Source organism: Scyliorhinus torazame, chromosome 16 (genome assembly GCF_047496885.1).
Source record: "Scyliorhinus torazame isolate Kashiwa2021f chromosome 16, sScyTor2.1, whole genome shotgun sequence".
NCBI classification, from domain to species: Eukaryota; Metazoa; Chordata; class Chondrichthyes; order Carcharhiniformes; family Scyliorhinidae; genus Scyliorhinus; species Scyliorhinus torazame.
In genome coordinates this window covers 186,331,285-186,356,121 of record NC_092722.1, presented here as the reverse complement: position 1 = coordinate 186,356,121, position 24,837 = coordinate 186,331,285, and the positions used below count along the sequence as shown (strand labels likewise).

Below are 24,837 nucleotides of genomic sequence, written 5' to 3'. Positions count from 1 at the left end.
ACCAAAGGACTAAATTACATTTGATTGTTAGCAAATTATGATTAAGCTGTTGATATGAGTCATAAACATAATCCTGTGTAAGGAGACAAAATAGACAGTTATATACTTCCTGAGTACAATCTTGGGTCACGACATAAATTTAGCTTGAGTTAAACCTAAAATAAGCTTTTGAGCCTTGATTTCTTTTAATAATTAAAAAAAAATTAAAACTAAATTTAGAGTACCCAATTATTTATTTTTTCCCCAATTAATGTGCAATTTAGCATGGCCAATCCACCTACCCTGCACATCTTTGGATTGTGGGGGTGAAACCCATGCTGACACGGGGAGAATGTGCAAACTCCACACGGACAGTGACCCAGGGCCGGGATTCGAACCCGGGTCCTCCGCGCCGTAGGCAGCAATGCTAACCACTGTGCCATGTGCCGCCTTTTTAAAATAATTAATTAATTAGCTTTTTAAAAATCTATTCTGTTGCCCTCCTGTATTTTTTTTTCCAGTTAAGGGGCAATTTGGGTTATGGGGGTGAGACCCACATAAATACAGGGAGAATGTGCAAACTCCACACAGACAGTGACCCAGGATTGAACCCGGGTCCTCGGCGCCGTAGGCAGCAGTGCTAACCACCGCCGTGTTGCATGTATTGCCCTCCTGTATGATGCCAATTTAAGTTGAACATAATGCGAGTGTTAGCTGAATCAATGCAGTCCACAAATTATTATTTTTTTTTAACCTCCTTACAACTAACGTGTACATCTTATCCCCTGAAATAGATGACTTCATATTGAAGGATGGCCGCAAGCTAGAATGTTAAAAAGCAGGCTGGTGTTAAAACAAACTCTGCTGTTCCATTAAACTAGATGACTACTTTGTCAGTTTCTGTTACTGCAAATTAAATTGCTATTGAAGGCTTTGTATGTTTCTTTTTAATGTGTGCACATTCTTTCCCAATTTCACCATGTTGGTCAGTTTGGGACATGGCTTCTGTTCTAAAATAAAATTAATGCGTCATTTAGTATAAACGCTGTACAGGTTTATGAGCACCCCTTATCCAAAATTCAAAGCTTTGAAATCCGTACTTTTTTCTGACTTGGCTGAATCAATCTGCTGTTTCTTGATGCTGTCTTTGATGTACTATTTGGTGGCAGATTTCAGCTGCCTGGACATGATGCTGTTCTCCACAGAGCGCTTATGGATCGCTTTGGCTGCTCTGTCTTGGGATATTTGGAGGTCCATCTGCCTGAACCTGTTACAGTGAACCAGAAATCCAATGAGTCCACGCCTTTCTCTTTCACCAGGAAGGTAGTGATGGGCTCCATCCTGGTCTCTGAGATGTGATAGCAAAGACTTGGTCCACCTGGTATGGGGGGGATTTTGGAGATGCTGCCGACGTATGGAAGGCAAGGCACCACGAGAGTGATGCTCATTGCTGTGTACGTGAGGCTCAAGTTCTCTCGATCTATTTATTTTTCAATCGGCTTTCCAAAGCACCTCTCCAGTCAGCAGGGGATCACACGGGATAGAAATATCTGTCTAATGAAACTGAGTCGCAACTTGAAGGTTATTGAAAGCCCCGGGGAACTGTCCGTGTGGAGTTTGCACATTCTCCCATGTCTGTGTGGGTCTTACTCTCGCAACTCAAAAATGTGCAGGGTAGGTGAATTGGCCATGCTAAATTGCCCCTTAATTGGAACAAAAAAGGAATTGGGTACTCTAACTTTATAAAGAAAAAAATGATGAACTGTGGGTGACGTCGCCTACTGAAACGTGGAGGGATCGGAGGAACTCCACAAGATGAATGGAGTACATTTAATACTGTAGTAAGTATTTTGGCCTCGGCAGAGTGTTGGGAGGCTATTTCTAAAATTGCCGTTTCCCTGGTGGGTATCGGGGTCACTTGTGCTACCCAAATACAATAGACAGAAGTTCTTGGGGGTCACTTGTGCTACCCAAATACAATAGACAGAAGTTCTAGGTTCTGCACTAGATTTGGCCTTGCTCCGTCTGAGAGTATTTCTGCTTTCGTTTGAATGTGGTGATAGAACAGGACTGTGAGACTTCCGGGTGCGGCGATGACCAGCTGAGTCGCACGTTTCGGCAGCTCCCGGTGAAACGGACTTTTGGGCCCTTGATAGGAGCCCCAACGGCAATTTTGACGGCTAAAAACACTGTGCGGTAAACCAGAAGGGAATCCCCCCTGGATACGGATGAAAAAAGGAGGAGAAAGTGGCCAGATTGCAGTGGATCCTTTAGAACAGCGGCAAGGAAGGCAAGCAAAAACCAAGATGGCGTCGGAAGGTGGCAGTTTAACATGGGGCCCTGAACAACAAGAGTTCTTGAAATGCTGTGTGGAAGAGCTCAAAAAGGAAATGAAGAAAGAGCAGTTGGCCCCGATACTACAGGCGATCGAAGGGCTAAAGGAGGAACAAAAGACCCAGGAGCGGGAGCTTCGGGTCGTGAAGGCAAAGGCAGCCGAGAATGAGGACGACATACAGGGCTTGGTGGTGAAGACGGAGACGCATGAGGCACATCAGAAACGATGTGTGGAAAGGTTGGAGGCACTGGAGAACAACGCAAGGAGGAACAACCTGAGGATTCTTGGTCTTCCTGAAGGTGTGGAGGGAGCGGACGTCGGGGCATATGTGAGCACGATGCTGCACTCGTTAATGGGAGCGGAGGCCCCGGCGGGTGAGGTGGAGGGAGCATACCGAGTGATGGCGCGAGGGCCGAGAGCAGGAGAAATTCCCAGAGCCATAGTGGTGAGATTCCTCCATTTTAAGGATAGAGAAATGGTCCTTAGACGGGCAAAGAAAACTCGGAGCAGTAAATGGGAGAACGCGGTGATCCGCGTTTATCAAGACTGGAGTGCGGAGGTGGCAAGAAGGAGGGCGAGCTTTAATCGGGCCAAGGCGGTGCTTCATAAAAAGAAGATAAAATTTGGAATGCTGCAACCGGCAAGACTGTGGGTCACATATCGAGGAAGGCACCACTACTTTGAGACGCCGGATGAAGCGTGGACTTTTATTGTGGAAGAAAAACTGGAATGAGCGGGTTATTAAAAAGAACGATTGAACAAAGTGGTGGGGCGAATGTGGGGGGCAAAGAGGGGGGTCAAAAAGGGGGGAAAGAGGAGTTTTATGTACTAATCCTGCGATGTGGTAACTTTTCTCTCTTCCACAGGTGGTGATGGGGCGAGGAGGGGAGGTGGAGGAGATGGGGCGTTGGCCATTGGGGGCGGGGCCAGGGGAGAAGCGCGGGCTTGGTTCCCGCGCTATGATAATCATGGCGGGAATAGAGAAGCAGGAAGGAGGGGGCGTCGCACGGTGCGAGCCGAGGTCACGGCGGGAAGCTGAGGTCGGCCAGAGTTTGCTGACTTCTGGGAGCAACATGGGGGGAGTAATTACGCTAGCGGGGGATCTAGCGGGGGGGGAGGGGGGAATTACTGGGTTGCTGCTGCTGGGGAGAGGGGGGAGCTGGTATGGGAGGGGATGGGCGGGGGGGGGGGCACCGCCTGGGGTAGATACAGCTGCGTGGGAACCGGGTGAGGAGCTGGAAAAAGGGGATGGCTAATCGACAAGGGGGGGGGGGGGGGGGGGGGGGGGGGCGGTAGGAAGCCCCCCAACCCTGCTGATCACGTGGAACGTGAGAGGGCTGAACGGGCCGATAAAGAGGGCACGGGCACTCGCACACCTTAAGAAACTGAAGGCAGATGTGGTTATGTTACAGGAAACGCACCTGAAACTGATAGACCAGGTTAGGCTACGCAAAGGATGGGTGGGGCAGGTGTTCCATTCAGGGCTAGATGCGAAAAACGGGGGTGGCTATATTAGTGGGGAAGCGGGTAATGTTCGAGGCAAAGACTATAGTGGCGGATAACGGGGGCAGATACGTGATGGTGAGTGGCAAACTACAGGGGGAGACGGTGGTTTTGGTAAACGTATATGCCCCGAACTGGGATGATGCCAATTTTATGAGGCGGATGCTAGGACGCATTCCGGACCTAGAGATGGGAAAGCTGATAATGGGGGGAGATTTTAATACGGTGTTGGAACCAGGGCTGGATAGGTCGAAGTCCAGGACTGGAAGGAGGCCGGCAGCAGCCAAGGTACTTAAAGATTTTATGGAGCAGATGGGAGGTGTAGACCCGTGGAGATTTAGCAGACCTAGGAGTAAGGAGTTCTCGTTTTTCTCCTATGTCCATAAAGTCCACTCGCGAATAGACTTTTTTGTGCTGGGAAGGGCGCTGATCCCGAAGGTGAGGGGAACGGAGTATACGGCTATAGCCATTTCGGATCACGCTCCACACTGGGTAGACTTGGAGATAGGGGAGGAAACAGGAGGGCGCCCACCCTGGAGAATGGACATGGGACTAATGGCAGATGAGGGAGTGTGTCTAAGGGTGAGGGGGTGCATTGAAAAGTACTTGGAACCCAATGATAATGGGGAGGTCCAGGTGGGAGTGGTCTGGGAGGCGTTGAAGGCGGTGGTTAGAGGGGAGCTGATATCAATAAGGGCACATAAAGGGAAGCAGGAGTAAGGAACGGGAGCGGTTGCTGCAAGAACTTTTGAGGGTGGACAGACAATATGCGGAAGCACCGGAGGAGGGACTGTACAGGGATAGGCAAAGGCTACATGTAGAATTTGACTTGCTGACTACGGGCACTGCAGAGGCACAATGGAGGAAGGCACAGGGTGTACAGTACGAATATGGGGAGAAGGCGAGCAGGTTGCTGGCACACCAATTGAGGAAAAGGGGAGCAGCGAGGGAAATAGGGGGAGTGAGGGATGAGGAAGGAGAGATGGAGCGGGGAGCGGAGAGAGTGAATGGAGTGTTCAAGACATTTTATAAAAAATTATATGAAGCTCAACCCCCGGATGGGAGGGAGAGAATGATGGGCTTCTTGGATCGGCTGGAATTTCCCAAGGTGGAAGAGCAGGAAAGGGTGGGACTGGGAGCACAGATCGAGGTAGAAGAAGTGGTGAAAGGAATTAGGAGCATGCAGGCGGGAAAGGCCCCGGGACCTGATGGATTCCCAGTTAAATTCTATACAAAATATGTGGACTTGCTCGCCCCGGTACTGACGAGGACCTTTAATGAGGCAAAGGAAAGGGGACAACTGCCCCCGACTCTGTCTGAAGCAACGATATCGCTTCTCTTAAAGAAGGAAAAGGACCCGCTACAATGCGGGTCCTATAGACCTATTTCCCTCCTAAATGTAGATGCCAAGATCCTGGCCAAGGTAATGGCAATGAGAATAGAGGAATGTGTCCCGGGGGTGGTCCACGAGGACCAAACTGGGTTTGTGAAGGGGAGACAGCTGAACACGAATATACGGAGGCTGTTAGGGGTAATGATGATGGCCCCACCAGAGGGGGAAACGGAGATAGTAGTGGCGATGGATGCCGAGAAAGCATTTGATAGAGTGGAGTGGGATTATTTGTGGGAGGTGTTGAGGAGATTTGGTTTTGGAGAGGGGCATGTTAGATGGGTGCAGCTGTTGTATAGGGCCCCGATGGCGAGCGTGGTCACGAATGGACGGGGATCTGCATATTTTTGGCTCCATAGAGGGACAAGGCAGGGATGCCCTCTGTCCCCATTATTGTTTGCACTGGCGATTGAGCCCCTGGCGATAGCGTTGAGGGGTTCCAAGAAGTGGAGGGGAGTACTTCGAGGAGGAGAAGAACACCGGGTATCTTTGTATGCGGACGATTTGCTACTATACGTGGCAGACCCGGCGGAGGGGATGCCAGAAATAATGCGGATACTTGGGGATTTTGGGGATTTTTCAGGGTATAAATTGAACATGGGGAAAAGTGAGTTGTTTGTGGTGCATCCAGGGGAGCAGAGTAGAGAAATAGAGGCCTTACCGTTGAGGAAGGTAACAGGGGACTTTCGTTACCTGGGGACCCAGATAGCCAAGAATTGGGGCACATTGCATAGATTAAATTTAACGCGGTTGGTGGAACAAATGGAGGAGGATTTTAAGAGATGGGATATGGTATCCCTGTCACTGGCAGGGAGGGTGCAGGCGGTTAAGATGGTGGTCCTCCCGAGATTCCTCTTTGTGTTTCAGTGCCTCCCGGTGGTGATCACGAAGGCTTTTTTAAAAAGGATTGAAAAGAGCATCATGGGTTTTGTGTGGGCCGGGAAGACCCCGAGAGTGAGGAAGGGATTCTTACAGCGTAGCAGGGATAGGGGGGGGCTGGCACTACCGAGCCTAAGTGAGTATTATTGGGCCGCTAATATTTCGATGGTGAGTAAGTGGATGGGAGAGGAGGAGGGAGCGGCGTGGAAGAGATTAGAGAGGGCGTCCTGTAGGGGGACTAGCCTACAGGCTATGGTGACAGCCCCATTGCCGTTCTCACCGAGGAACTACACCACAAGCCCGGTGGTGGTGGCTACACTGAAGATTTGGGGACAGTGGAGACGGCATAGGGGAAAGACTGGAGCCTTGGGGGGGTCCCCGATAAGAAACAACCATAGGTTTGCCCCGGGGGGAATGGATGGGGGATATGGAATGTGGCAAAGAGCAGGAATAACGCAACTGAAAGATCTGTTTGTGGATGGGAAGTTTGCGAGTCTGGGAGCGCTGACCGAGAAATATGGGTTGCCCCAAGGGAATGCATTCAGGTATATGCAACTGAGAGCTTTTGCGAGGCAACAGGTGAGGGAATTCCCGCAGCTCCCGACACAAGAGGTGCAGGACAGAGTGATCTCAAAGACATGGGTGGGGGATGGTAAGGTGTCAGATATATATAGGGAAATGAGGGACGAAGGGGAGACTATGGTAGATGAACTAAAAGGGAAATGGGAAGAAGAGCTGGGGGAGGAGATCGAGGAGGGGCTGTGGGCAGATGCCCTAAACAGGGTAAACTCGTTGTCCTCGTGTGCCAGGCTAAGCCTGATTCAGTTTAAGGTATTACACAGGGCACATATGACTGGAGCACGGCTCAGTAAATTTTTTGGGGTGGAGGATATGTGTGTGAGGTGTTCGAGATGCCCAGGGAATCATACCCATATGTTTTGGTCATGCCCGGCACTACAGGGGTTTTGGATGGGGGTGACAAAGGTGCTTTCAAAAGTAGTGGGGGTCCGGGTCGAACCAAGCTGGGGGTTGGCTATATTTGGGGTTGCACAAGAGCCGGGAGTGCAGGAGGCGAGAGAGGCCGATGTTTTGGCCTTTGCGTCCCTAGTAGCCCAGCGCAGGATATTGTTAATGTGGAAAGAAGCCAAGCCCCCGGGGGTGGAGACCTGGATAAATGACATGGCAGGGTTTATAAAGCTAGAGCGGATTAAGTTCGTTCTAAGGGGGTCGGCTCAAGGGTTCACCAGGCGGTGGCAACCGTTCATCGAATACCTCGCAGAAAGATAGATGGAATGGAAAAAAGAAGGCAGCAGCAGCAGCCCAGGATCGGGGGGGGGGGGGGGGGGGGAGGAGGAGGAGCCAAAAGGACTCTCAGGGTTGTTAATATATACTGTATAATATGTATAGGTCGTTGCGACAGATAATTATATATTGGACTGTTAAATTATATTTTTGGAGAGTGTTACTTGTGATAAGGCAGTTGCCAATTAGGGTTAGTTTTCATTTTTGTTATTTATTATTTATTCATTTTTTGTTTATAAAATAGGTCATTGTTATTTGTGTTGTTATAATATTGTGTAAAGGATGCACAATGTACTGTGTTGGTTGACCAAAAATTTTTCAATAAAATATTTATAATAAAGAAGAGGACTGTAAATATATCTAAGAACAGCATTCAAAATTGCTAATTATTCTCTATATAGAACTCTATTACTTTGCGAGCAGGAGGATTAAGAGCCTTCACAAATCGAGGCTGTTGCAAAGCTAACCCGAGTCCTTGCTTTGTCCGAACAATATGTAGAGCGGCATGAGTTGACTGGAGTTCCACAAGGTGGCCTGGGAGGCCCTTGGGGAAAGACTGCCAATTGGGATACCTGTCATTAGCACAGGCCATCATTGCTGAAGGTTGATCTCTGCAGCATGAAGAAACAGATTGCCTCATCAACATGGTGTATGTTATGTGAAATACATAGAACTTAAAGTCAGAAACAGGCCATTCAGTCCAGCTTTGTTTATGTTCCTCCTTCATCTCACTGTATCAATATATACTTCTATTCCTTTCTCTTTAAATATTTATTCAGAATTTTTAGTTCTTTGGGTTGGCTCGAATTTCATTGCTCCGATCTGATGCTGGCATAGTCTAATTGATGTTTCTTAAAAAATGAGTCTCCAATTATTATCTTTTTTCAAATTAAGGATGACTTAGCATGGCCAATTCACCTATCCTGCACATCGTTTTGGGTTGTGGGGGTGAGACCCATGCAGACAATGTGCAAACTCCACACGGACAGTGACCCAGGGCTGGGATAGAACCAGGGTCCTCAGTGCTGTGAGGCAGCAGTGCTAACTGTTGCGCCACCGTGCCGCCCTGTAGTCTAATTGGAGCTAATGGCTCTTTGTTGGTACTCCCAAAATTGAGAGGAGCATCAAAGGGGGCCCATGTACATCCAATTATTTCCTGTCTGCGTACAGCTTTTCCTAGCCTCTTTGAGAAAGGCTGTCTAACCTGTCACCGAAAGATCTGGGCATGGAGGGTGTTTTTCAGATTTATAATTTGGTCCCTGTAGTTTTGTGTCTCTGACTTGGGAGAGTGTGTGAGTGCCAGCAGTTGTATTCTCAAAGGATCAATTTCGGTCAAATCGTCTGGACTTTCGGTAGATTTGCTGTGGATGGACTTTCTGCATCTCGGGCTTGGCTAGGAGCAGCCGCGAACGGGAGACCCCCCAAGGGCAATGGTGGTGAGATTCCGCAGGTACTTGGATAAGGAGCGCATTCTACAGTGGGCCAAGCAGACACGGAGCTGTTAGTGGGACAATAGTATCCTGTGGGTCTACCAAGACCTGAGTGTGGAGGTGGCCAGGAGAAGAGCAGGCTTCAACCAGATTAAGTCGACCCTTTTTAAGAAAAAGGTGAAGTTCGGACTATTGTATCCGGCCCGTCTCTGGGTCACGTACGAGGAACAGCACTTTTATTTTGAGTTGCCTGAGGATGCGCTGGACTTCGTGAAAAGGAAAGGACTGGTGGTGGACTGAGAACTTTTGAACTTTGCTGCCATGTTCATGTTTTTTTTTCTTTTTGTTTTTCTGTTCTTTTTTTTTTTAAAAAAATGTTTTTCGTTTTGTGGAAGCTGTTTGTAATGCCTTCTGTATTGATTTGGGACCAGTGGCAGAGCTGAGTGAGTTAAGGTTTTCATTTGCACTGTTGGGGGATGGAGGTGTGCTTGTTTAGATTTTGGTGTTTTTCTGTCGGGCAATTGTGTGTGGATTGTTTGATGTTGCAGTATGTTTGTATGAGCGAGGGTGGGGGAGGGAACAATAAATGGGAGACTATCCGGCACCAGGGTTGGGGGCCACCAAGCTAGCTGGGCGGGGGAAGCGCAGTGGGGTGTGTGCATATGTTTGGTTTATCAAAGAGGTTGTGTTACAGAGTGTTCTTACTGGGGGGGGGGGAACGGTCTGTTGACGAGAGAGGGACTTGGGCCAAGGGACAGAGAGGAGGTTGGGGGCGGAGGCTGCCTGGGGGCGGGCAGGTGGAGGCGCGGAGCATGGGCTGGAGGCGGGCCCAAAAAAGGGGATGGCTGATCGGCGACGGGGAGGGTGCAATGAACCCCCCCAACTAGGATGGTCACCTGGAATGTTCAAGGGTTAAATGGGCCGGACAAGAGGGCACATGTGTTCGCGCATCTTAGGGGACTGAAGGCGGACATGGTAATGTTGCAGGAGACGCACCTTAGAGTAACTGACCAGATTAGATTGAGGAAAGGCTGGGTCAGTCAGGTCTTTCACTCGGGACTGGACTTTTGGACCTTTCCCCCCGACTTTTTTGCGTTTTTGAGCGCTGGATTTGAAGGCGAAGTCAATTTGGCACTGGTTCCTCACATTAGTGTATGGAACGAAGAACCCCAAGGGATCGAAAAGGGAGAAATAAGACAAGCAAGGGCTGGGTGGAGGCTGTGGCAGAAGGCATTATGGCCGATGTTCTGTCCCCTGCTGTGGCGGCCCATCCTTTAATGGAGGAGATGTTGCCGGTCATTCAAGAGGTGTTCGCTAGGGAGAAACAGGACTGTCTTGATCCGATAAAGGAATCGATCGATCGGCTGGAGAGCAGGCTGGATGCCCAGGATTGGATGATCCAGAAGCTGGAGAAAGCGCAGGTGGAGCACCAAACGGTGGTTGAGCTGGAAGTGGGAATGCAGAAGGAGCAGCAAAAGGGGCTGCTGGAGAAGGTAGAAGACCTGGAGAATAGAGCTCGCTGGCAGAACTTCAGAATTGTCGGTCACCCGGAGGGGGCTGAGGGGTCGGATGCTGGCGTGTTTGTGGCGAGTATGTTTCAGAAGCTTCTGGGGGAATGGCTTTTCCCTGACCGTTGGAGGTGGACAGAGCGCTGGCGATGAAGCCGCGGCCGGGGGACCCCCCCCAAGGGCAATGGTGGTCCGGTTCCACAGGTTTCTGGACAAGGTGTGTGTTCTCCAGTGGGCCAAGCATACGTGGAGCTGCAAATGGGAGAACAGTATTTTGCATGTGTACCAGGATCGGAGCGTGCAGTTGGCCAGAAGTAGGGCAGGCTTTAACCAAGTTAAGGCGATCTTGTTCAAGAAGCGGGTGACATTTGGACTGTTATACCCGGCGCGTCTTTGGGTTACGCACGAGGGGGGGGGGGAGGAGAGGCAGGCAAGGCACCCCCCAACTCGGCTGATCACCTGGAATGTTAGGGGGTTGAATGGCCAGTAAAGAGGGCACGTGTTCGCGCACTTGAGGGCTCTGAAGGTGGACGTGGTGATGTTGCACCTGAAATTGGGGGATCAAGTCAGGCTAAGGAAGGGTTGGGTCAATCAGGTCTTTCATTCGGGGCTGGACACCCAAGACTAGAGGGGTGGCGATCTTGATCAACAAATGGGTGCAATTTCAGGCGGGTAGTATAGTCTCGGGGGGGCGGGGGGGGGGGGGTGGTTGTTATCTCATGGTTAGCGATAAGCTGGAGGGGAGGAAGCTGGTCTTGGTTAATGTGTACGTGCCAAATTGGGATGGCGTGGAATTTAAAGAGGTTGCTGGGGAAGATACCTGACCTGGACTCGCACAAGCTGGTTATGGGAGGGGATTTTAATACAGTCATCAACCCTGGCCTGGACCGGTCATGTTCGAAAATGGGGAGGGTGCCAGCAATGGCAAAGGAACTGATTGGGTTCATGGTGCAGATGGGGGGAGTCGACCCATGGAGGTTTAGGCAGCCGACTGGGAAGGAGTTTTCTTTCTACTCGCATGTCCACAAGGTTTATTCCTGGATAGACTTTTTCATTTTGAGCAGGGATGTGCTGGCAGGGGTGGTAGACACGGGGTATTTGGCCATTGCTATTTCGGATCATGCCCCACACTGGGTGGAACTGCAGGTTAGTGAGGAGAGCTTCCAGTGCCCGCAATGGAGGTTGGATGTGGGCTTGTTGGCGGACGAGGCGGTGTGCGAGAGGCTGAGGAAGTGCATGAAGAATTACCTGCAGGTTAATGACACGGGCGAAGTCTCAGCAGCGGTGGTCTGGGGAGCACTGAAGGCTGTGGTGAGAGGGGAGCTGATTTCGATCCGGGCGCATAGGGACAGGACGGATAGGGCAGAAACGGACCGACTGGTTAAGGAGATCTTACAGATAGACAGGAGGTATGCGGTCACCCCAGGGGTGGAGCTCTTAAGGGATCTGCAGGCTGAGTTCGGGGTGTTGTCCACAGGTAAGGCAGTGGAGCAGCTTAGAAAGGCGAGGGGGGCGTATTATGAGCATGGGTAGAAGGCCAGCAGAATGCTGGCACAGCAGCTTGGGAAGAGGGAGACGGCCAGGAAAATAGAGAGGGTGGTTGATGGGGGTGGGAATTTGGTAGGGGACTCGGCAGGGCTAAACAGGGCGTTCAGGGACTTTTACAGTAGGCTCTACCGCTCGGAACCCCCTACGGGGCCGGAGGGGATGAGGTGCTTTTTGGATGGACTGACCTTCCCATGGGTGCTGGTGGGTGGCCTGGGGGCACCAATTAGGGCCGAAGAAATAGTTGAGGGCTTGAAGGCAATGCAGTCGGGTAAAGCCCCGGGGCCGGACGGGTACCTGGTGGCGTTTTATAAAATGTTTCCGGGCATTTTAGGGCCGTTGCTGGTCAAGGTTTTCAATGAGACGAGGGACAGAAGGGTGCTGCCCCCGACGATGTCACAGGCCACTATTTCGTTGATATTGAAGCGGGACAAGAACCCGTAGCTATGCGGGTCATCTAGGCCGATTTCCCTGCTTAATGTGGATGCCAAGTTGCTGGCCATGTCTTTGGTCTCCAGGATTGAAGATTGTGTGCCGGGTGTGAATATGGAGATCAGACTGGGTTTGTCAAGGGCAGGCAGTTGGTGGCCAATATAAGAAGACTGCTCAATGTGATCATGATGCCCCCGGAGGGTAGGGAGGTTGAGGTAGTGGTGTCAATGGATGCGGAGAAGGCTTTCGACTGGGTGGAGTGGGATTATCTATGGGAGGTGCTGGGATGATTTGGGTTCGGTAGGGGCTTTATTGACTGGGTCAGACTGTTGTACCAGGCCCGGAGGCTGATTAGGACGACCTCTGACTATTTTAGACTACTGGGGGACAAGACGGGGTGCCGCCTCGCCCCACTGTTGTTTCTGCTAGCTATAGAGCTGCTGGCAATTGCTCTGAGAGCTTCAAGGGGGGGGGGGGGGGGGGTACATAGAGTCCCGCTGTACGTGGACGACCTGCTCTTATACGTATCGGATCCAGGGGTGGGGATGGGCAAAATTGTGGCGATTTTGGGGGAATTTGGCCGCTTTACGGGGTGTAAACTGAATATGACAAAGAGTGAGATGTTTGTAGTCCAGGTGAGGGGTCAGGAGGGTCAGCTGAGGGAGCTGCCATTCAGGTTAGTAGGGGACAGTTTCAGATACTTAGGGATACAAGTGGCGCGCGACTGGGGCTGGTTACACAAGTTGAACTTGTCCCGGTTAGTTGAACAGATGAGTGGTGAGTTTCGGAGATGGGATGCACTCCCACTGTCGTTAGCTGGAAGAGTGCAGACTGTCAAAATGACGGTCCTACCGAGATTTCTGTTCGTATTTCAGTGTCTCCCAATTTTCATCCCGCGGTCCTTTCTTAAGAGGGTTAATAAAATCATCCTGGGCTTTGTATGGGCGGTTAAGTCCCCATGAGTGAAGCAGGTGACGCTCGAGCGGAATCGGGGAGGGGGGGGGCTAGCGCTGCTGAATTTTAGTAATTATTACTGGGTGGCTAACATAGCCATGATAAGGAAGTGGGGGCGGGGTCGGTTTGGGAGCGTATGGAGGCAGCCTCGTTTAGGGGCACCCTGGGGGCGTTGATAACGGCACCTCTGCCGTTCCTGCTGGCGAGGTACTCCACCAGCCCCGTCGTGGTGGTGGCCCTGAGAATTTGGGGTCAGTGGAGGAGGTACGCTGGCGCAGTGGGAGCATCGGTCTGGTCCCCAATTTGTGACAATCACCGGTTTGCCCCAGGGAGCTTGCATGGGGGGGGTTCCGAGTATGGCGAAGGGTGGGAATTGAGAGGATGGGGGACTTGTTGTTAGAGGGGAGCTTCACTAGCTTGAGGGCGCTGGAGGAGAAGTTTGGGTTGGCAAGGTGGAACAAATTTAGATATTTACAGGTGTGGGACTTAGTGCGCAGGCAGGGGTCATCCTTCCCACTCCTGCCATTAAGGGGGATCCAGGATAGAGTGTCTTGGGGATGGGCGGGAAAGGGGAGTGTCTCAGACACCAACAAAGAACTCATGGGGGCGGAGGAGACGCAGACCGAGGAGCTGAAGCGTAGATGGAAGGAGGAGCTGGGTGGTGAGATGGAGGATGGCTTATGGGCGGATGCCTTGAGCAGAGTCGATGCAATCGCGACATGCGCCAGGCTCAGCTTGATCCAATTCAAGGTGGTCCACCGGGCCCAAATGACAGTGGCCCGGATGAGTAGATTCTTTGGGGTGGAGGACAGGTGTGTAAAATGTGCAGGAGGACCAGCGAACCATGTCCACATGTTCTGGGCGTGTCCAAAACTTAGGGGATATTGGCAGGGGTTTGCAGATGTCAGAGTATTGAAAACGAGGGTGGCAATGAGTCCAGCGGCGGCGATTTTTGGGGTGTCGGAGGACCCGGGAGTCCAGGGGGAGAAAGAGGCAGATGTTCCGGCCTTTGCTTCCCTGGTAGCCTGGAGACGGATACTTCTAGCTTGTAGAGTCTCAAAGCCCCCGAAGCCGGAGACCTGGCTAACTGACATGGCGAGCGTTCTCGGGCTAGAGCAGATTAAGTTCGCCTTGAGAGGGTCACTGCTAGGGTTCGCCCGGAGGTGGCAACCATTCATCGACTTCTTCGCGGAGAATTAATCGGGGGGGGGGTTGGGTAGCGTAGCGTAGAATAGGGGGTTAATTCGCCGGGTTGGGAGTCGGTGTTTATTGTTCTTTGTACATTGTTTTTATACTGTTGCTGTTTGTAATGCCAAAAATACCTCATTAAAATTGTTTATTTAAAAAAAAAAAAAGCGGGTGGTGTTTGAGGCGGGTAGAATAGTTTCGGATGTGGGAGGTCGGTACGTTATGGTCAGTGGGAAACTGGAGGGGTTGCAGATGGTATTAGTACATGTGTATGCACCAAATTGGGACGATGTTGAGTTTATGAAGAGGATGCTGGGGAAGATACCGGACCTGGACTACTCGCACAGGTTGGTCATGGGAGGGGACTTCAACACCGTTACTGACCCTGGCTTAGACCGGTCAAGCTCAAAAATGGGCAGGGTGCCAGCAATGGCAAAGGAACTAAAAGGGTTCATGGAGCAGATGGGATGGGGGATGGGGGGGGGGGGGGGGGGGGTGCGCCATGGAGGCAAGGGAAAGAGGGGTGCTGCACCTGACGATGTCACAGGCCACGATTTCGCTGATTCTGAAGCGGGACAAGAACCCAGAGCTAGGTGGGTCCTACAGGCCGATATCCCTTTTGAATGTGGACGCCAAACTGCTGCCCATAATTTTGTCCTCCAGGATTGAGGATTGTGTTCCGGACGTTATTGGGGAAGACCAGACGGGGTTTGTTAAGGGTAGGCAGTTGGTGGCCAATGTAAGAAGGTTGTTAAATGTGATCATGATGCCCCCGGAAGGTAGGGAGGTGGAGGTAGTGATCGCAATGGATGCAGAAAAGGCTTTTGTTCGGGTAGAATGGGATTATCTGTGGGAGGTACTGGGACGGTTCGCATGTGGGCGGTGCTTTATTGACTGGATCAGGTTGCTGTATCAGGCTCCTGTGGCAAGTGTACGGATGAATAGAACAACATCGGACTATTTTAGACTGCACCGGGGGGCGAGACAGGGATGTCCCCTCTCCCCACCTGTTCGCGCTAGCTGTAGAGCTGTTGGCAATTGCTCTGAGAATCTCAAGGGGCTGGAGGGAGCTGGTCCGGGTGGGTGGGGGGTGGAGCACAGAGTCTCGCTCTGTGCAGGTGACCTTCTGTATGTATCGGACCCATGAGAGGGGATGGAAGAAATGAGGACTAGAGGAATTTGGCCAGTTTTCGGGGTATCCGCTAAATATGGGGAAAAGTGAGATGTTTGCGGTACAGGTGAGGCGACAGGAGAGGCGATTGCGGGAGCTGCCGTTTAGATTAGAAGGGGGAAGCTTTAGGTACCTAGGCATTCAAGTGGCGTGGGAATGGGACCGGCTGCATAAATTAAATCTGGCCCGGCTAGTAGACCAAATGAAGGATGATTTTCGGAGATGGGACGCACTCCCGTTGTCATTAGCTGGGAGGGTGCAAACGGTAAAGATGACAGTCCTCCCGAGATTTCTGTTCGTGTTTCAATGTCTCCCCATCTTTATTCCGCGGTCCTTTTTAAAAACTGGTCAACAAAGTGATCCCTGGCTTTGTTTTCGCGCGCAAGACCCCACGGGTAAGGAAGGTAATGCCTGAGCGGAGTCGGGGAGAGGGCGTGCTGGCACTGCCAAATTTTAGTAATTATTACTGGGCGGCGAATATAGCCATGATCAGGAAGTGGGTGGTGGGGGAGGGGTCGGCAAGGGAGCGTATGGAGGCGGCTTCATGCAAGGGCACCAGTTTGCGGGCATTGGTAACTCGCCTCTGCCGTTCCCGCCGGCACGGTACTCCACCAGCCCCGTGGTGGTGTCGGCCCTGAGAGTCTGGGGGCAATGGAGAAGACATGTGGGAGCAGAGGGAGCATCGGTCTGGTCCCCAATCTGTAATAATCACCGGTTTGCCCCGGGAAGTATGGATGGGGGGGGGGGGGGGGGGTTCCGGATATGGTGGAGAGCAGGGATTGAGAGGATGGGGGATATGTTTATAGAGGGGAGCTTTCAGAGTATGAGGGCGCAGGAGGAGAAGTTTGGGTTGGTGAGGGGAAACAAATTCAGGTATCTGCAGGTGCGGGACTTCCAACATAAAACAGGTGTCAACCTTCCCGTTCATACCGCTAAGGGGGATTCAGGACAGGGTAGTTTCCAGAGGGTGGGTAGGAGAAGGGAGCTGACATTTACAAGGAACTTATGGGGTCAGAGGAGACGCAGACCGAGGAGCTGAAGCGCAAGTGGGAGGAGGAGCTGGGAGGAGAGATAGAGGATGGTCTATGGGCGGACGCGTTGAGTAGAGTCGGCGCGTCCGCAACATGTGCCAAGCTCAGCCTGATACAATTTAAAGTCGTTCACCGGGCTCACATGACAGTGGCCTGGATGAGCAGATTCATTGGGGTGGAAGACAGGTGTGCAAAATGTGCGGGAGGACCAGCGAACCATGTCCACATGTTCTGGGCATGTCTGAAGCTTAACTGATTTTGGCAGGGGTTTGCAGATGTCATGTCCACAGTGTTAAAAACAAGGGTGGCGCTGAGTCCAGAGGTGGTGATTTTCGGGGTGTCGGAAGACCCAGGAATCCAGGAGGAGAAAGAGGCAGACGTTCTGGCCTTTGCTTCCCTGGTAGCCCGAAGACGGATACTATTAGATTGGAGGGACTCAAAGCTGCCGAAGTCGGAGACCTGGCTATCGGACATGGCTGGCTTCCTCCGTTTGGAGAAAATCAATTTCGCCTTGAGAGGGTCACTGTTAGGGTTTGCCTGGAGGTGGCAACCGCGTCGACTTCTTCGCGGAAAATTAATAGTCAGCAGAAGGGGAGGCGGGGGTTAGTTTAGCTTAGAGTAGGGGGGTTAATAAAGGTGGGACCTGTAAGGGAGAGAGACGGCTTTTGCACTACGTTTATAGTTTCATGTACATTGTTTATTGTGTTGTTATAATACCCAAAAATACCTCAATAAAATGTGTATTAAAAAAAAAACATCCATCTAATGACATAAAGGAATCGGGAATCACCCATAGTCACCATTAACACATACAGCCCCCCCCCCCCCCCCCCCCAATGTTCGGTGTGATCCAATTCTCGAAAGTGCAGAATGAATAATGCCCATGAATTGTAGAACCCCTCCATCCTTTCCCTCAGTTCAAATTTGACCTTTTCAAGCGTTAAGAATTCCAGCAGGTCTCCCTGCCACTCAAGGGCACAGGGTGGAGAGGTTGATCTCCATCCTAACAGGATCCCCCTTCGGGCGATCAACGAGGCGAAGGCTAAAACATCTGCCTCCGCGCAGGTTTACAACCCCGGCTGGTCCGACACCCCGAATATGGCCTCCCAAGGGCCCGGGTCCAGCTTCATGTGCACCACTTTAGAGGTTACCCTAACCCCCACCCCGGCAAGGTTAAAATTCCCTATTATAAAATACATGTTCCTCCACAAAATAATCAGTTCCCGACTAACGGCAGTTGTGTGGATTCTTGTTGACTAACTCCTTTTGTTAACTACCGTGACCACCTGTTTTTTCTTTAAAAAAACAAGACTTGTTGGAGTTCAATTGTATGGGGAACCAAGGTGCATTTCTTGTAATTTTTGCTATGTGGATGCAAAATGGATGCAAACATTTTGTGATTTATTCAAATTAGATTAAAGTAGAGACTTTTTTGGGCAATACTCGAAAGCCACGTGTACTTTCGGGAGACCTGCAGGCCATTTAACCTCTTAAACTTGCTCAACCGTTGATAAGATCATGATTGTTCTGATTGTGGCCTCAACTCGACTTTGCTACTTACCACCATACCCTTCAATTACTGAATAACATCACCTAAACTGTGTATTTGAAGGTTGCCTGATTCTGAAAAACAGTAATTCTGCTGCATTAATAAATACTCTGAAAATATTTTTTGGAATAGCATCATTGTTCTGTAAATTAGAATATTGCTTCTACTTACACCGGGGAAATTGAAAAGTGGAAAGATGGGGGCAACAGTAGATACAGCCAGGCATACTCACAACTTGCTTTTTAACTAAAAGCTTTAATGTTTGAATTATGGCAGCTGAGTAAGAGCTCTTAATTGGGATGGTGGGGAGGAATAGGGCGAGATACTGCCCTGAGACTTTTTAATTTTACATTAATGCAATACCATTTCTGTAACACAGTCAAATCAAAAGCAAGCTGGAACTGTGATTTGTAACTTAATGTGCCTTGTATTTTTCAGGTGAAGGTGCCTGCTGAATATTGTACTAAGAATGTAATTAAGTCCATCATTTCAATTTTATTCTATGCAGGTAACATTTGCAAATTTGTGTAGTACTTGAGAAAAGTTTCCATGAAGATGGCCCAATAGACTACGGCACTACATAATGCAGTATAATGCTATACAGGCTTGGGCTTTGTCTAATCACAAACCTGAGCAGCCAGGGATTTTCAATTGCTACCTGTTCTCCAGGATGAGGATTGAGATAAATTAACCAAGGTTGCCACTTCTGATTCTTGTCCAGTGCCCTCTGAAAGGCAAAGGATAGAACGTTGGGTGATATTTTCCTTTTTTATTAATTCATTCATTGGGATGTGGGTGTTTTACATCCGCAATTGCCCTCGGTGGTGGTGCTTAGCTGTCTTTGAACTGCTGCAGTCCATGTGGTGTAAGTACACCCATAGTGCTGTTAAGCAGTGAGTTCCAGGATTTTGATCCAGTGACAGAGAAGGAACGGCGATATATTTCCCAGTCAGGATGGCTTGAGTGGTTTGGAGTTGGATTTGTTTATTGTCACTTGTACCGAGGTGCAGTGAGAAGTATTGTTCTGCATGCAGTCCAGACAGATCGTTCCATACATGAAAAAAAAACATTGGGCATACACAAGTACACAATGTAAATACATAGACACAGGCATCGGGTAAAGCATACAGGAGTGCAGTACTGCTCAGTAGAGAAGATGTGTGAATAGATTAGATCAATTCATAAGAGGGTCATTCTGGAGTCTGGTAACAGCATGGCAGAAGCTGTTTTTGAATCTGTTAGAGCGTGTTCTTGGACTTTGTACCTCCTGCCTGATGGCAGAAGTTGGAAGAGGGAGTAAGCCGGGTGGGAGGGATCTTTGATTATGCTGCCCGCTTTCCCTAGGCAGTGGGAGGTGTAGAGTTGATGGATGGGAGGCAGGTTCACATGATGGACTGGACTATGTTCACGACTCTCTGTCTGTACTTTCTTATGGCCTTGGGCCGAGCAGTTGCCATACCAGGCTGTGATGCAGCCAGATAGAATGCTTTCCATGGTGCATCTTTTTGGGGGTGAGATCCACACAGGCACTGGGAGAATGTGGAAACTCCATACGGACAGTGACCTGGGGCCGGGATTTAACCCGGGTCCTCAACGCCATGAGGCAGCAGTGCTAACTGCTGAACCACCGTGCTGCCCGAGATATACGTATGTTAATGAATGGTCAAGGAAATTGATGGGGGTAGACAGCGGAATACACAAGCCAAAATCAAAGGACACCTGAAAAGCCAGAGTTGCCATCTAGCAGCCTCAGAAAGCAGACATGCTAGTTTCTAGCCACCAAACCTGAAGGCCAAGTTTACAGCAAACAAGCTTCTAACTCTTCGAGCCAAGACAGTGCAGAGAGAACCGCTGTAACCCTGTTCCAAAATATCTTTGCTGGACCAGGGAAAAGATGGTTCCCAGATTGGAGCATCATCCCTGTATTGTGTGGTAACTCTAGCTGGTTATTCAATTTGGATGTTTGGGGAACAGGAAACGAGTTCAGCTATCGTAGATATATTTTGTAACAAGTGGTACTTTCTATATATTAGTAATTCATACATCTTAATTATGTGAGAGAAAACAGTCCTGTTGCTTGGATTTGTCTTTAATAACTAGTCTTTAATTGTCACACGGCAACTGGGCTATATATTCTCATTGGTTTCGCTTGTCTCCTCACACCAAAAGAAAACTATACACCCCCACGAACTAGTGTCCCAAGTGCAGATAACATTAGCGTGCTTCATGACAATGATATTCAATAACCGTTGAATTGAGCTGCTTTATTTTCCAGGGAGCAGGAGCTTTCAAAATTGTGGGTAAAAATAACTAGGTTAAATTTCTAAAAATAGAAGCAAAAATTGCTGGAAATACATAGCAGGTCAGGCAGCATCTGTGGCGAATAGATAAACTTTCAGGTTGATGACCATTGACCAGTCTGGTGAATGTTTTCCTCGCTGCAGTTGCTACCTGACTTTATTTCCAATGTTTTCTGTTTTTATTTCAAATTCTAGTGTCTGATGTATTTTGGTTTTGTTTTGCACTAAGTTACTGTTGGTCCAAAACATGCAGTGCAGATTCCACGACTAACTTGAATAGATTATTAAAATACTGCATTACTTTTTTAAGAAAATCTTTTTTAAATCTTCAGTTTACCTTTCAGTGGCCTTGGAGAGCAAAAAGAAATTTTGTGCAAAGTTTTATGTAAAATAAAATTATGAAAATAAGTAGGTTTCAAGTGATGGCCCTGATTGGACTTTTAAGAATGACAGCACTATCTTCTAACGTTATTGTGGGATTTAGGAATGATGTATTCTTCCCAAGTTTGAATTGTTCAGATGCTAATTATATTCTATTTAACAGGTCAGATTAGTATTTCGACCTAATGCTTTAGTAGTTCTGCTGAAGCTCCAATTTAAGATGAAAGCAAATTACTGTGGATGCTGGAATCTGAAACAAAAGCAGAACAATCTCTGGTCTGACAGCATCTGTGGAGGGAGAACTGGAGCTAACATTTTGAGTCTGGGTGACTCTCAAAGCTCATTTTAAGAGGTGTGTTTGCTATAATTCACAAATGGGTGTTTAGTTTTTGCAGTTGCTTCAAACACCTTTCTTCTTTGATTTCAGACGCGAATGCAGAGTCTCCAGCCAGACCCAGCAGCCCGGTACAGGAATGTAATGGATGCCTTGAAGAGGATTGTCCGCACCGAAGGATTTTGGAGGCCAATGAGGGGATTAAATGTGACTGCCACTGGTGCTGGGCCAGCACATGCTCTCTACTTTGCGTGCTATGAAAAAATTAAAAAGACACTGAGTGATACCATTCATCCGGGTGGCAATAGTCACATAGCTAATGGTATTAATTACTACTTCAGTGATTCTTCTTCAGTTAAGCACCCTTATGCCCACTTCTTCCCGTTTGTTTATTTCCTGTAATCTCTTAATGCTCTGTGCAGGTGCCTTGACCAGAATGTTCACCTAATGCTGAAAACTACTTGTGCTGTCCTGGTTTTAAATCTACTAATCTGCCTTCCTGTAAGCATGTTAGTCTTTTTCTAGCTTTGATTTCTTCTAGTTCATTGCTGTGATGTAACTTAGTTTTGCACATTGTGATTCTGAATAGAGAATTACATGTTGAGACCTATTAGATTGGGTGAACCTAGCCAACTATCGCACACTTCTCGACACTGCTATTTGGGATACTAATTTAACAAGTCGTAATATCGTGTTCACCATGGGTATAAACAGCAGGTACTTCAAACTATTAAATGCAAATAAATATATGAAACGTGCACTTTTGGCGGTGACATGCTGGAAACATGTTGCCTGCCAACAGCTCAAAGCAAAATATCATTTCTATGTCTGTTTTTAAAAAGGAAAAAAAAATTAAGGAATTCTGCACATTTGTTTGATGTAAACATCATGGATGCATTTAAGGTACTAGAAAAGTACATGAGGGAAGAGAAAGATATGTTGGTTAGGTGGGAGGAGATTCATGTAGTGCATAAGTTAGGCCATGTGGCCTTATTCTGTGCTGGAAATTCTCAGATGGTTTTGATGAAAATAATTGATATTTTAGTTAAAACCTCTACGTAGTTCATATTAAATATTGATAGAAATGTCACAATTCTTCCCAATATAGTACAGCTTTTTGCACTTTCAAATATTAATTTATTTTGGTAAAAACAAGTTTTAAAATAAAATTAGGTTACAGTAGCAATATTGGTATATATTTAATTTGCAAATAGATTTATTGAAGGTTTATTGACGTTTTGTGACTACTTTCCTGTTCAGTGTATTTGGGTAGATATTTAAAGTGAATTTCCAGCAAAGAAAAAGGCCACATGGCCTAATTTATGCTTCACACGAATCTCATCCCACCTAACCCCAACATATCGTTCTCTTCCCTCATGTGCTTTTCTAGTCACTTAAATGCATCCATGATGTTTACCTCAATCACAAGTGGCAGAATTCCTTGATTTTAAAAAAATCTATAGATGGTGCGGGTTTGTCTTGTTAACTCATTTAATAACCTAGTTAGTTTGAGGATGGAGAACTCTTGTTCCACTATTTATGCATCCCTGTCCCATCATGGTCTTGAACACACAACTGCTATATTACTAAAATCTGGTTCACTATGACTTTGGCTTTACTATCTGTTTATATTGACTTCGAATCGTTAGTTTATGTTTAATTCGGAACTAGTTTTGCTAAATACAGATATTACTTCTAGGTTTTTAATCATTCTAATTCCAATCTACAAGTATTGGACCCCTTTAACTTATTAACTAATGTTCCTTCTGCTGTAAAACATCAATCACTACTCTTCTATTTCCTGGGTGCCCAAGCATGCTTTCTATGGAACAGGCCCAGTTCTGCAAGTCTTATTTCACACACTAGCCATGCTCCATCTAGTGGTGCAAACTTCCAAAAGAGATGTGTCCTTTCTGAAAACAATTCTGCACTATTGGTTTAGCTGGATTGTTGCCCTCATGTTTGCTTTCCGGTTAGTCAGGCATGATGTTTCCCCAGGTAATTTCTACACTATTAGATGCACTAAACTCTTACAGACACCGACATGCGTGTGCAAACACAGATACAATCGAGATAACGGGATGAAAGTTTCAATTTGAAACTTGGTGGGACTGGGGTTTGCTGGTTGGAAACGGGGCCTGTATATAAATCATGACTTGGATGACAGTCAATGTTCCTTGCCAAAGGATAACTTTGTCCCCAGGCTTTCTCATTGCTTTCCTCCCTGCAACGCAGCTGACCATTTTCTAAATTACTCATCTAAATTTCTTGACGATTCTCTTCATCCCAATACTAACTGCCTGTGTCACCTGCGTGTCCTTTAGTGGTTTAACTGCTTGCTAACAGCAATGCTGATGAATAAGTGAAAGGAGAAAATCGTGCATCATTTGAAGTTAGTGTGGTCCTGTTTTGCTTAAGAGCTGGTAACTCATTTGGCATTCCTTAGCCAGTTGCTCTTTCTCCTCCATCCCCTTCCTCAAGTCCCTTGTGTCTGTTTACTTTTTCAGGTAATGTAGTGTTTGGTAAGTAAAACACTGGTCTATTTTTACATTCTGTTTTGTGATTTTTAAGTTATTGACCAATAGTTTTAACTGAGTCTTCCCCAAGAAGTGCTAATTTGGAAGGACCAAACGTTGAAACACACTACTCGTTCAACATTGGACATCTGATCATTTTTGGATGCTTATTTTCTTGCCTGTTGACTGGAAGAAACAATTTTATGCATTGACTGACAAATTTTAAACATTTGAATCGCTCAGCAAGATCTTTCAGCTCAGCAAATCCTATAGCTTCTGTGGTTGCTGGATTTGTGGCTGTGTAGTCGGCTATTATCGATAGCTGACAGAACTGGTTGTACTAGTGAGCACATTAACTATTGTTGGAGAGTGAATCATCTTGGTTAGAATCAAACTTGCAGAAAAATTCTGACCAGTGCATTGATTCACTCCAACGGATGTTTGCATTTCAATCTTTGCTAGGATGGTGCAACATTTTAGTGTTGCAAATCTGAACAAAACGTTTGTCCGTATGAGAATTGAGTGTTTTGCTCTCCTTCCTCTGCACATGTCCAACAGGGTGTCTGAACTTTACCTCCTCCACCATCTCTCTCACATCCTTGGTGGTGCGAGGTTATCTGCATCTTCTGCCTTCAATTAGTTGGAAACAGCCAGCCACATAGTCTGATGATCAAACTGAAAGGCTTCCTAATAATATATCCTTATATGGAGTGAGGCTACCTAGGTTTTGTATTCAGTAAATCCAACACTTTGGAGGGAGCTATGGTTCCTGGTGCTCTACTTGGCAGAATGAATGTCCTATTCTCAGTAGGATACTCTAGAAATTTTAGATGTGCCTTAGCAGGAGAAAGAAATTGGCACCATCTTTCCTGAATTACTCTTCCTGTAGAATGTGTGCGGACGTTCACTCTCAACAAGATATTAAGATTAGGAGAAATAGTTAAATGTAAATTGAATACTGAAGAACATGATTTCTGGGCTATTTTGTAGATATAGTGGTGACTGTGAAGTAAACTCTTAACCAAATGATTCTTCACCCCACCCCCTGGTTTGTATTCTACCTATTTTTCTCCACTAAGCATGTGGATGAGGCAATTGCTCACTAAAATG

General features: G+C 48.0%; 1 protein-coding gene across 1 annotated transcript in view; it reads left to right on the top strand.

Moving 5' to 3' along the window:
* slc25a28 (solute carrier family 25 member 28) overlaps positions 1–24,837 on the top strand; it is a 59,674-nt gene that overhangs the window by 24,081 nt on the left and 10,756 nt on the right. The window contains exon 2 of the mRNA XM_072479608.1: positions 21,305–21,533. Within this exon, the coding sequence (XP_072335709.1) occupies positions 21,305–21,533 (229 nt within the window). The remainder of the gene's footprint in view (positions 1–21,304; positions 21,534–24,837) is intronic.